Raw genomic sequence first — 14211 nt, 5'->3', positions numbered from 1 at the left:
AGGAAGGAAAAAAAAGAAGGCACACAAATCCCTGTTTTTGTTCATCCGACGGAGATAGCCAGTTGCTGATTTATTTAGACGGTAGATAATCCTTGATCTACAGCACAGTAGCAGGGCTTCAGTTTTGGGCCTTTTTGGCTTTTATATTGGGCTGTAAAACATAGAAAAGTATGCTTCTTCTTGACATACTTTACACATGCAAGGCTGTAAACCTTAACTTGTATATCTAGGAGCAGTGGGTGTTAAATGGAAATTATGACCTGTGTGTCCCCCATGGCGTTTTGGTGGTGACAGATCTGTTCAGAGTAGTCTGGCACTTCCTCTGAATTTACAGTAACCAGAGTTTGTGTGCTTTGGCCAGCGATCCAATTGAAATGGGCATGCCTCACACTGCAACATGGCTGTTATGACAGGCCTTCTCATATAAAGCGTCTGTGGACGGACAGCCCCCGGGGGGCGAGTACATAAAGAGGAGTCAGTGCCACATTGAGAGGCTGTCAATGTTCTCCACAGTATACGGTGTCAAGAAATCTGGATGTGCCAGTCAGGTTTTGTAGAAGGTATATATATATGCTTGATATGAGGTGTACGGACATCTTTCCACCATGGCTTTCTTTTGCTCAGAAGAACCAATTACGCTCTATTTCCTCTTATAAAGCTACTCATTAGCGCTGATGGGTTTCGCAACGTGAAGCAGAACAGTGACTAGATAGAAAATGTCGAGCTACAAGCTGCTTCTCTGCGGCACAAAGCCCGTGTTTCAATAGGGAATCCTTTGTTCACTGTGTAAATCCCCATGGCCTCCCATTTAAGAGCTCAGTATGTCACTTGAGACCAAACTCCAGCTCACAAAAAAAGTAATTAAAATATTTTTCTAAAAATCCACTCAGGTTGGACCTCGAGTGCTCTCTTTAAAGAAAGATATAAATCTCTGGAAAAGTTGGAATAAAAATATTTTTTCTTTATTTTTCTTCTCCCTGTTCTCCTCGTTCACCGTTCAAAGAAGATTCTCTTCCTACATGAGATATTTCTCCTCCCCTCTCCACCTGAGACCTGTCTCCCATTCTTAAATATTTATGCCATAAGCTCAAGATGTCATGTATTTACCCTAATCTTCAGAGTTTCATACACCTCAAACAATGAGATGGAGTGTATACACAAGACAGCGAGGGGGAAGAGCAGCAGAGAATGAGAGGAAGGAGAGAAACCTCTGAATCGACAGTATTTCACTCGGATGGAAAATGTGGGAGATATTCTGAGCCCCAGGAGTATTTGGTTGGGCGAATGTTTTATTTGAACGGGGCGTCTTAGTGGCAAAGCCTGATGTTATGATTTATTAAAAGTGCAGCGTGAAGGGAATTATAACGTGGTGGGAAACTGTACGTGCGTGTGTGTGTGTACGTATGTGTGTGTGTGTACGTGTGTGTGTGTTTGGTGCCTGAAACTGTATGTTGATGAATATATTTGTGCGCATGTGACTGCTCCCCGGAGGAAAGAGGGCAAGGACAGTTCAGTCAGATGATAAGCCGAACATAACATTTCATTTCCATGATGCATACCACTGTTCTTCTTCTCTGACATAATGTGAATATGGTAAAGTTAGGCGACGTCTATGGCGACAAATGTAGGGGGATAATTCAATGTAAAGGTTGCAGCTAACAATTATTTTTATGATCTATTAATCTGCTGACCGATCTTTTGTTGAAAACAGAGAAAAATCCCAGAACATGATGTTTTCAAAAGGTCTTGTTTTATCCGACCAACAATCTTAAACCCAGATATTCAATTTAGTTGCACAAACGTTAAAGACAAGCAGCAAATTATCACACTTGAGGGGCAGTGAAAATCACTAAATATGACTTAAATGATTAATTGATGATAAAGAACAATTTATTTTCTGTTGATCAACCAACCCATAAATCGACGAATGGTTTCAGTACTATTCAATATTACCATTTATCTGTTTTCTGTAGAATCATATTGTAACATTTGATCATCAAGGGCTGTAACTGAAATTATTAAAACATTTCAAGATTGACAGTTTAATCTATAAAATACCAAAAAAGGACAGATGCCCATTACATGAGACAAAAGGTGTCATCTTCTTTTTCCTGTTAAAAATTGAAAACACAAATTAACATTAGATTAAAATAGTATAATATAAAGAAAAGTTGCAGATCTCTAAAATGGTTTAAACTGGAGCCTTTTAATATTTGGCTATTTTATTCAAAATATTATTAATAATCTATGAAAAGACCAACAATATAAGCACTGATATGAACACATTGTGCTATTGTGTTACCATGCAGTACACTGTGTTCCCTAATTGAGCATCAGTTGATCATTTCAAATGCATTTGCCATATTGTTCTACTTAAGGAGAATGATTAAAATCACTATATTGGTTTCAACCCTATTTAACCTACATGCAAAAAGAGATAACAAATCATCTGTATCTGACTATTTCACACTGACTCACTTCCACAATACTAGTCAGAATATTTTATTTTAATAAATCTTTTTTTAAATATATACATATTTTGAAGCCTGTCAGATTCAGCCAGGGAATAAGTCAGTATGTGGATGTCAGAATTAAATTTAAATATTCTCCCTTGCTTCCTCTTTAGTCCTGTCTCACTCTGCCCTCTTTCCTCCATCTAACTGTATTCCTCCAGTCTGCCTCACCATTGCTGACATCTCTGGAATTGGCCGCCCTAAAAAATGTGACATGGGCGCCGGCTCTGAAAGGGCAGCCACATGCACCACTGCAAATCTTCTCACCTTATTAAATATACATCAATAGTCAGCCATACCTATGAAGAAGCTCTTACCTGAGCCAAAGTTACAAGGCCTGATGTTTTTTTAGTAACCTCTTGTTTTGAACAGGAAATTATGTGTCAGGCTACAATATGCAATACATAAAAGAACAATGATGGTGAGAGGTGACAACAGTTGGTAAACACAGCCTCTCTCTATTGGTTTTTATGTTCCTGTATTTATCACTCTCCTTCTCTCTGCACATAATACGTGACTCTTTGTTGGACAAAAATAAAAAAAAGTCTGGGCATTGTGTGGTGACGGCCAAACACTGGTGCATGCCTTATGACAGAGATGCAGGAGGCTGATACAGACATGCCTTCCGAGCTGTAGCATTTAAGAGCATTCGTAGAAATATTCAGCTCTCTGAATCCCTTTTCCATGAAAACTGTATTATCTGACATCAGCCCATCATTATGTTTCCTCTTTACTAAAGCCAATCTGGTCATACTTTAAGGCGTGCATGACTTTGTCTTAAATGAGAAAATTGAGACATGTCGATCAGGTCTGTCGAGCTGCACCTGTCGCGATGACGGTGCTGATTTGCGCCGACTTCGTCACTTCAGTAAATGATATACAGTTTTTAATTTCAATTAAAACATCTTAACTGCTTAACAGCAACAACGCAGCTACACGAACACCACAACAGATATTTCATTGATGACGTGAGTGCATGTTGCATGTGCAGAGAGTTACGGGTTACACCTTCTAAGAGTTAGGTTTCTATTCTGAGGACAGACAGTGACTGAAGATATATGGATTAAGTTGTGGTTGTGTTCAGAGTGAATTAGATTCATAAGTACGTACGTATGTGTTCCTTTGATATTTTATTGTGTAGAGGGAGATTTGTCTTTTTGCCGTAGTTTTTTGCAAGAACCTAATTGCCCTATGTCCCTCAGCAGGTGTTGCATTGTTCAGCCAGTGGCCATCTGGGCCTGTAATCCTTTGGAGGTGAACACACTGAATTTGAAAAAGGTCATAGCACAGACACATTAAGTTTGGCCCGATATTGTGTGTGTGTGTGTGTGTGTGTGTGTGTGTGTGTGTGTGTGTGTGTGTGTGTGTGTGTGTGTGTGTGTGTGTGCCCTCTAACCTTCTTTTTCTTTTGCATTTTGTACCGCTTGTTTGGGACCTTTGATAATTTTGAGGTCAGAGTTAAAGTTGACCTTTTATGAAAATAATGTGGGGCTTTACAATGAGAAGACCTGATGGCGGTGGAAAAACTGTAGACATAATCCTGTTGGACCATTTATTGCGTTTGCTCTAGGTTGATAGGTGTTAACCTCCTATTCAGCAGCACTGGCTAACCACAATGGAAGAATATATTATGGAGTTTAATTAAATCAATTTTTAAAATTGTAATCGTGAAACAATACGGAATTTGAGCTTTAACCAATCTCCTCCTTTCTCCCCCTGTGACTACGCCGTATGTTCAGATTTTAACAATAACATTAGCAAAAATACTATGCACAAAGCCTCTAAAAATCCATATTTTTGTAGTTATATAGTTTATGTTTCATCTCTTTCATCCATTTTTGTTGATCACTTTTTAGGCCCCAGCTGTCAGCAGCAGTTCAGACTAAGTGGCCGAACTCAGTGAAGACTTCTAGCTGGCTATATGACGGCTCTTCTGCTGTCAAATCATAGAAAGGCTGACTGGAGAGCAGTTCTCAGCAGTTCTTGAGCTTACATGCAGAATGTGCTGCCGTGGTGCTAACCACCTGGATCCGAGCCAACCATAAACTTGGCTTTGAGTCTCCTGCTAGCCCACTTCTTGAGGTTGTGGTTTCATACCCTGTGAATTTAGGGAGCCACAAGACTTTAAACTATAGATACAATAAACACTACTGGCAGATCCACTTGGCAACCTCATGGCTAACTTTATCTCCTCAGTATGAATGTTAATGTATTATGGTGTGTGCAGCATTTCCTCCGCCGGACTCTCTGCCTTCTCTTCTATGTTTGTCCCGGCAGAATTGTAAATGACTGGTGGGTGTTGAGGATGATCGCATGTGACAGCTAATGCGTAGGGTTGCTGGCAACATGTGTCAGCGCCAGCGTACATTAACCTACATTCAGAGTGAGGCCTTTTTGAATCACAGAGGAAAGGAAAAGGTCACCTTTTGAATAAGATTTTTTTTGTCATGTTTAATTTCTCTGGACCCACAAGCTTAGTTGATTTTTTTAAATATTTTTTGTAGAATTTAAATGCAAGCTCATAGTATACAGTAATCTTATTGAGTTGAACCATATTGTTCTTAACTGGGTGAGGGCAAACAGAACTCGAATGTGTTCTTACTGTTGCTAGAAAGTGGAGAACGGAGGTAAGGAGTGTGTTGCGTGGAGGTGGCTCTGGTCAGCGCTGATCCCTTAAAGATAATCTCCCTCTCTAGGGATTTGTTTTTCTCATTTGTCCCAGGGCCTCTAAGCTGAGTTTGGAGGTCACCTGCTGTACAGGCAACCTGACCCAAACCTGGCTAGAGACACATTTGTAAAGAGCCTGGTATTGCATGGAGTCAGTGGAAGAAAGCAAAGTAAGCAGTAAAAAGAGTTTGAAACATGAACACCTGGGGAGGCCAGGTCTAGAGTTCATCCATGCCACTGAAATCAAAGGATTTGGGTCAATAACAGAACCAGTTTTAGCAGCGGAGCTTTGAAGTGGTCCATTTGTGTTTATGTTCGTGGCAAAGAGATAGATTAGAGTACATTTTGAGCCACGTTTCACAAAGATGGTGAAAACAGGCTTCTTTTTGTGTATTTAGTTAGATTTAAGCCAACTACCATGCTTATTTTTGCTGTTATCATGTAGGTTTATGTTCAGGAGGGAAACTCGGTTTAAGTCACTGAGCTGGTATTTCATGTTTATTCATGTGTCGAACATTTTGTTTATCACTGGCCTCTTGTTTGCATTATTTCTCTATTTCCCATGCCTGTAAATCAACCTGATGCCCAACAATGTATTTCTCAACATGTCAGCTCAATTATGTTCCCAGCTGTTTTGTGGCTGGTTCTGTTTTCAGCAAAGGATCTTGGAAACTTTGTGCTAAAAACAGAAAAAAAATGATCAGGGTGAGGAACCCATGTGAACCTAACTGCTTTAAGGCAGTAAAGACACTTTGTCCCAATTGATCAAAATGTTTTCTATTTCTAGCTCAGAAAATGTCTCTCTCTATGGAGAAAGCTTTTGAAGGTAACCAAGTTAAAGCCTTTACAAGGAACTCTAATTTTGTGTTGCTTTTGGTGGTCCCTTTGGACAAAAGTGATAGTGTTTCCAAGCACCAGAGTCCCTTTAGAAAACCTCTCATTTTACTGCAGTGGGTTTGGAGAGTCCTGGTTCTGGCTCTCCCGTGCCTCTCTTCCATCCAGCAGGCCCAGAAATACGGCCTGGGAGGTGCTGGAGGTCTGACTGTAGGTCAACGACTGAAGCTAAACCCCGCTGGGGTCTGAGCTGAAGAAGTTTCTGATTAACCTGCATGATTTTTGTCTGATTTTGTGAGGAATCTGACCCGGTGGCAAAGATGACGAGCATTAATAATATTTATGTGGAAATAGCCAATCTTCTCGCTGATGGTCTCGTTTACTTATACAAGTCATATAGAGGCATCGGCATTACATTGAGACTGTTTCATAACTAATTAAAAGTTGCTCAAAGTAACTTTAATGTGTGGGATTTACACCCACCTACACCCATCCTCAACCCTTTACATTTCCAAAGCTCAGATGCGAGGTCCGTTTAAATTGAGTTCCTTGCAGTATTGGAGATCTTTGGCCTGGTTCATGCTCTGAGTATAAATGAACCCATATGGTCAGAAATGAACGAGTGGGTGTGTTGACCCCTTACACTGTATAGGAACTGTTTATCTTGTTGTGGCATTATGCATAAAGCTGCATTTTTAATATGGCTGCACTGAAGTTTTAGAGTTTTTGTGTGCCGTTTAAAAAGTATTAAAAAAACGTGCACAAACGGCATTTATTAACAGCACGTTCACACAGAGTTTAAGTATGACACGCTACACAGAAACTATGATCAAATCTTCGGGCGGGCATGCAGTGGCATTCCATGCCTAATTTTATACTGCGTAAATGTGATCGGTCTCCAGCTGCCCTTGACAGGCATGAATTACGGGAGTTTCCATCCACCATACTCCTCCCCAACAGATAATAACACCCTGCCACATCGCCCTGAGATTCATGCCTGCATGCTTTGCGACTTAGCCAAAATATCTCAGGTGATTCATTTAATTCACTATGTGTGACAGTAAGGGATTAAAGTGAAGTAAAGATGGTCAGACAGCTCTGGTTAGTTAAAAGCAGCCGAGTTTCACTACTGCTGCCCTAAAGGGATCCACTGTCTCCATAAGACCCCTAGGCCATTCAGCTGCATCTTCATACTGAAGGAAAGGTGAAAGATCAGGAAGGAGTGGCTGTGAGTTGGTTTATGGAATTTAAAGTCAAAGACAGATACAGCTTCAGACATGTAGAGTACAAACTGGATACTGTGTATAGATCAGAATGATACTGTACTGTTTCTGCCCATTGACCGAGCTTCTATCAACTCCCTAAAGAGTTGTGTGTGTGTGTGTGTGTGTGTGTGTGTGTGTGTGTGTGTGTGTGTGTGTGTGTGTGTGTATTTCTGCGCATTGCCTCATTTCTTTGTTTACACTCAAAACAGTGGATTTATCAGAGATAGATAATCATGATTTGCTGTTGAGGGAAAGGTCACTTAAAGTTTATAGGCACAAGCGTTGGAGAGGAGGCAACACGACAGCTTGGTTTTTAAAATAAGGAATACAATCACAGCCGGGAAAACCAGATTCAATCAAAAAAGCACATTCACAATATCTGTTATTTGATTTGAAATCACCTTATTTGCCAGTCAGAGTAAATTATACTGTGGCCTTAACACAAATGTAACACAAGCCTGACAAAGAGGAAATCTCATATTTCTGTATGCTCAGGTACTCTGCCCAATGCCAGGGTCACCTTCACCAGGAAAAAATAAATCCCTGGTGGCTCTCCAACACTACCCATAAGACCTTTCTCCCTTTGAGAGGCGGTGAGTGGGTGTCAACCTAATGTTTATACTGTCTGCTCACGGTTATGTAAGCCATTTTGTCCTCTTCTTTCGCTCCCTCTCCATCTCCCTCAGCTTGTTTAAACCAATCTACCTTTACCTTTCCAACATGACGAGTTGTGTGTTACATAAATAGTCCTTGAACTGGTCTAGCTTAAGGTTTTCCAGAATGCCAAGGTGTGTATTACATAAATATTGTAGGCCAGACTGTAGAGAAGCACTGTACCATGGAAGTTGTGTGTGTGTGTTTTTTTTCTCGCAGAGTCAAGGATGCTTCTCTTTCATGAGGGGCAGGTTCAGGGAGGCTGTGGTACTTGTCTGATCCCTGTGATAACAGCCTCTAGAATGAGTCCGTGTGTCTGCTCAAACACACACACACACAAACACACACAAATTTAGCTTTACAGTGGGCGGCTGGCTCTACAGCAGTGTAAATACAGTACGGAACAAAAGTGTGTGTGTGTGTGTGTGTGTGTGTGTGTTTGTGATAGACAGCAGTCGTGTTTCCATACAACTGTAAAGCAAATTTCAGACAAGCTTTTGTAATTTCGGAAAAAATAAAAGTATATTAATGTCAGCTAATATTGGCCATGACGAAACCAGCGTAAAAACCTTTTGGGACATACGTCTAGTCTTATGATAGTTACATGCATGAGGTGGACATTTGTTTTTCTATACAACAGACCTCTCTCTGTGGTTGAGCTGCTTGTTTACTGACTGTCATGCTAATGCACTTATGTGGATCACAGGGTTCATTCTCACCACGTGGGTCGTCCATCATACGGCCATCTCACGGCCCATTATTCACCCATAATGATGTTATCTTGATAACCTCAGAACAACTAGAGCCTCCCCTTGACCTCCCTTGTATCTGTAATTTGTCATTTATTTGGCATAGTTAGTTTCTATGGCAACTAATTGTTCTAGTTACGCCACGCTAGGATGTCTGACCTTTTTTATGATCAATATTGACTTGTATACGAGTAATGCATATTCTGAACTGACTGACTGCTGTAATTGTTAAGCGCAATACTGGCTTCTGATAAATCTTTGGCCGTCCTTTCTGGTCTTAGCTCTCTCTGATTTAGCATTCCTTCCGCAGCTGAGAGAGGGTGGAGATATTTGAACCATTTGGAGAATGCTCCCAGTGTGACATCCAAATTACTTGTAAAAAAAAAAACTTGAGGCCAATTTTGAGCCCAAACATCTGTCCTGTGGTTTGGTCCTCACACATTTCAGCGGGCACAGTGGGCTTCTTCTGGTTTCAAAAACTCTCAAATTGAATTTCATTTGTCATTTCATTAAGATCTTTCCTAAGCAGCATGTCGGTAAAGAGAGCAGCAAAGAGGGCAGCAAGCGTTAGTAAGAGATACAAACTTTCTGCTTGTACATTTTGGTGGGAAGAAACAGGCATTGTGTACTCACACTCATTTGTATGCACATGGGAAATAAACAGCAACTAAATCAGTTGTTAGTTTTTGTGTGTTATCTTTTAAGATGAAAGGACACTGAAAACAATGAAACCGCTGCCCTGGGGTTTCTGTAGGAAGAGAAAAAAGCAACAACTGGAGCGAAGAATGAGACCTTTGATCTGTGCAGTCAGTCCCATTGAGTTAGTCTGAGATTGTACCCAGAAATAGAGAAGACAGGGGTTGAGAAATAAAGTCCCAGTTCACTGAAGAAGTCTTCACACATCTGCAGAACTTGTCATCAACATTATTTCAGAGATTTAGTGATAAACTAATTTATTTATTTTTATCAAAAAATTAGAAATGTCTTGTCTTCAAGGTAAAGTTATACTTTTTTTGTGTCTTATACTGTTCAATAACCTAAAATGAACATCTCTACCAAGTTAACATTTTCAATGCAAATGTATTTCTTCTTCAGTGTGGCTTTGTGTTTTTCATTATGTGATGAACAGTGACATAACGTTGTTAACAACATTGTTACTTCCAGTGGTACATCATTATTTAAACCTTAATTGAAACAGACAGAAATTACAACCTCAGAATATTCTAAACTTTCAAAATGACAAGCCAAAAAAAAAGAAAAGGAAATTATTTATTGTGTGCTTGTGCAAAGATGCACACCACTTACCCACAACGTACCAATTTTTGGATTCTGACTGGAGACTTTAGTGGCATGTCATTCCCTTATTCTCTGAAGCGCATTAAAATCGTATTACATTATAATTCGTGCACAAACTGCACGCTGACAAACTGCAGGCCATCATCTCTGCTGAAACAGCCTGATTTGGGAATGTCTGGTAGCTGGTGTTTAGTTTTGGGCCACTGGCAGCCGTTGGTGCACAGTCACTGCAGCCTGCCCTGTCTGCTCTGGTTTCATAAGCAGAGAGAGTGAATGACCTATATACTTCTCTGAGGGAGGGGAAGTCACCTTGTTGGTCCACCAGCAGGCAGGCAGGCTGGCATGCAGTGACAAGGTTTTAATGTGTGGCACTATTAAAAGGGTGGACCACTGACTGCATTTTAGAAGCAGATACTTTAGACCTCTCATTTGCTGCTTGTGTTATTCTTGGCTGTGAACTTTCTTTGCTTTCTTGTTAACACTGCTTTGTAATGGTGTGAAAACTCAGCAGAATATTCAGCAGTTTAACATGCTGAAAAACACACCTTAACATGAATCGGTTTACACACACACACACACACACACACACACACACACACACACACACACGCACACACACACGCACACACGCACACGCTGAAACCATGGGGCCCGGTGCCAGAAAGATCTAGTCAGACAAACACCTCACCAGAGACTCCTCTAAGCGTCCTAACAAATTGAATGTGTGTGTAGATGGACGAGAGGGAATTAGATCAGTGGTCCTGATTGTATCTGAGTGTGCTGTTGCTGTACCCCTTTCCAGCTAGTCCCCTGGAGGAAATGTGTGTGCATGAGAGAGCGTGCGAGGTGGAGAGACAGTGACGGGAGGAGAGAGAGCGAGAGAGAGAGTGCTTGGCAGCTGGTTTGATGAAGGATGTAAGGAGAATGTTAACCAGACAATCACCTTGCATGTTATTGATTGAGATGGGAGCGAGGTAATTAGAACAGAAAAGAAGGGGAAGCTGAGGCCACTTTTAATGTTTTGATACAAGGTGTTCTCTCTTTGTGCCAATCTACGTGTTGTGTTCTTTGTGTGTGTGTGTGTGGTGTGTGCGTGAGTATATGCACATTAAGGGAAATGTCTTATCAAATATTTTGATATTTTGAAGACATATCCTTAAATGCAGGATGCTTTGAATCTACTCAGAATGTAAATGTATGTTGAATTTTTTACAACATGTGAGAGCCAATTGATTCAGTGTTATTCCATTAATAAGCAGACCCAACAAGTAGCATGCCCTAATATTATATAATCATTCAGCCTCATCCATAGGGCATGCTTGCTCTGTAAAACGAGGAAACATATTTAAAAACAGATTGTAGTGGATGGCCTCAAAATGTACCTGCCCCCCTCCCTTTATCTTTTGCCTTACATCTCCATTCAGCAGAGTTTATTTTAAGGAATAGATTAAGTCTTAATGTCCTTGCAAATGCGTTGGATAAAAATGCTTAAAGAGCTTAATATATGGCTAAGCATTGAATCCACATATAGTATACTGAAGGGATACTCAACTTGCTTTACCAGCTCAAGCCACTTTTGCAAAATGACAGGAGACCATGGGTCAGTTAATAAACAAATAATAATAATAATAATAATAATAATAATAATAATAATATGTATAAGACAAAACGAACAAACATTGAAAAGACCCATAACTTGTCTTAATTTGTAATTCTTTAGCTTTAAATGAACTGACATATTATTCGGGGCTTCTCACATTATATATTTTCTAAAAATATAAATGAACAATCTCTATCAGTGTATTTTGAAGTGTATTATATGCACTCTGGTACCTTATTTACATTAAAACTACAAAAAAAAAAAAATCCCATTGTGGATAGATTTATTTTCATTGCGATTAGAAAATGGTTGGCTGGACACCAGGCACCCGATCCAATTCATACTGTATTTTTGAAACCAATACTTATATTTAACATTTTTGATAAGTAACCCTTGAACTCGGTTATCAAAACATTGATATCTTATAGTTAAAAAATAAACGTATTGGTGCTCTCATACAAACAATGTACTACTGACAATGTTTCTGAATCACGTCAAAAGTATATGGCATTTCTGTACTGTTATTTCATGTAATTTATGCGGTATCTTTTGGAAGCAAAATCATCAGACGATATTGGCCCATTGATTTATCGGGTTTAATACCAACACTGTACATTTGCCCTCTCAATCTGTATTGACAATAAACAGAATTCATCAGTGACATTATGAATGTCTTACCAGCTTAAATTTGCTCATATTGCAGTTTTGAGTAAAAGTCTAACTGACAAAGCTACTACAACGAATGACATCTAAGCAGAAGTGTAACTGGCTTATCAGCCAACGGCCCATTTCCTTTAACTGGTCATACACTTATTTATCAGGACAAACCGGTCAAAAGTAAGCCCTAATGAGACCGGATATACATGCACTGATTTTAAAAACAGTAATAACGTTGCATTTATGATCGTCAAGGTGAATCTGATAATTTACTTTGATATAGATTACAGATAAAACTGTCAAGCCCTAATTTTTGTGTCCTCTGCAAGTCCTTTTCAGTTCATTAAACCCGGTAGTAAACTGCTTGGAGCATGCCTCTTTTGTTAATAGATTAACTAGACTGACGTATCACCATTTAGTTTTGACCTTTGACACCCATTACCTTGATCCATATGTTAACATTTGCAGATATAGGTAAACTGTAACCAACTGTAACTAATTCTCCCATTCAGCACTGCATGAGTAGGAACATACTGTAAATCCTGAGCTTTATGGTCGTGTAATTGTAGAAAATCAGTAAGTAGTGAAAGCAGTAAACGATGCCAAAGTAAACAACGCCGTCTGTCGGTTGTTGCTCAGAGTAAATGACGACAACATGACATGCTAGGTACAGCACACATCAGTACTGATTCCTAGCTTTGATCTTTGACCCTGAACTCGTTTACACAATTACACAGTCAAATCTTTGCTCGATTACAGTTTGTATTATTTTTGGCCCCCACTCAATACTTTTTCCAGTGCCTTTCACTTTTTCTGCCACAGAAGGGGACAAGTGTTTTGGATCCTACTTAGATTTGACATCCTGCTCTGTGTCTCTCTGCTTATTGAATTTAAATAATCTCTTCCATAATTCTGTCATTGGCGTCTCTGTAAGCCTGGTGAAGCTATAAATCAGTTGAGTGCGAAGCCCTCCTCTCTCGGTTGGCAGACATCTTTATGGTTAGCCACACAGTGCTGCTACTGTACAGTGGGTCGTAAAAACACAAGAATGTCTCACAATGTGAATCAGGCAATGACACTGTAAGAAAGGGGACAGTCTGCCCTGGCTTTGTTGTCGACTTTTGAAAAATCTGTTGATTAATGTCTAGTCTTAAAACTGTTGTTTGTGTGTGTGTTTGTCCTTTCAGCTCGCCAATGAGACAACCGTCCTCAACGGCCAAAGTGTGCCTGGTTTGTGGAGACGAGGCATCAGGATGCCACTACGGAGTCGTGACATGTGGAAGCTGCAAAGTGTTCTTCAAAAGAGCCGTGGAAGGTATGGCATTAACTTGTATAGAAACAAGATATGTCTTTTCTAGGGTGACTGAGAGAACTCAACACATTGTAACTTGAGAAATCACAAGTAAATAAAAAAAACAAAAACATCAATGCTGACGTAGAACACAAGCAAATTAGGAGCCTCATTTGCCAGTTTGACAACATAAAGGCAGCACAAAGAAACGAACCCCGAATACAGAAAACACAAGCAAATGAAACGCTGCAAGTTGCACACAACAACAAAGTTAAGTAAAAACACAATAGAAGTGCGTTAAAAATGATGAACACGCTCATAATTAGTCAAGAAGAGTGTTAGGATTAAAATAAAATGTGTTTTCTTCTGTAGCAGTGCGTTGAGCACTCTCTTGGCCACCATACTTTTCTCATACTGTAAAAGCATTCCTTATTCCTTATTTTATTGTTTACAAAAGAGTGACGTATGTTGTTTAAATTTTAATCCTAAAACTAGTACATGTATATCTGTAAGAGGAAGAAACTACTACTTATGTTATTCAGCAAGTTTCAGTCATCTTGCAATATAACACATTTGTATTTTTTTCTATTTTTTTAGATAATCACTGTTTTCATGAGCAGACATGAAACAGCCTGTTCTTTCCGTTTAAGCAGCATACAGTGTTGATCATTTTTCAAGAGTTATT

General features: G+C 39.7%; 1 protein-coding gene across 1 annotated transcript in view; it reads left to right on the top strand.

Annotated features, from left to right (window-relative positions):
• nr3c2 (nuclear receptor subfamily 3, group C, member 2) overlaps positions 1-14211 on the top strand; it is a 66664-nt gene that overhangs the window by 26856 nt on the left and 25597 nt on the right. The window contains exon 3 of the mRNA XM_054604835.1: positions 13423-13550. Within this exon, the coding sequence (XP_054460810.1) occupies positions 13423-13550 (128 nt within the window). The remainder of the gene's footprint in view (positions 1-13422; positions 13551-14211) is intronic.

The sequence above is a fragment of the Anoplopoma fimbria genome, chromosome 9 (genome assembly GCF_027596085.1).
Source record: "Anoplopoma fimbria isolate UVic2021 breed Golden Eagle Sablefish chromosome 9, Afim_UVic_2022, whole genome shotgun sequence".
Lineage (NCBI taxonomy): Eukaryota > Metazoa > Chordata > Actinopteri > Perciformes > Anoplopomatidae > Anoplopoma > Anoplopoma fimbria.
The sequence above is the reverse complement of the archived record's forward strand: the minus strand, read 5'-3'. Positions and strand labels throughout refer to the sequence as shown.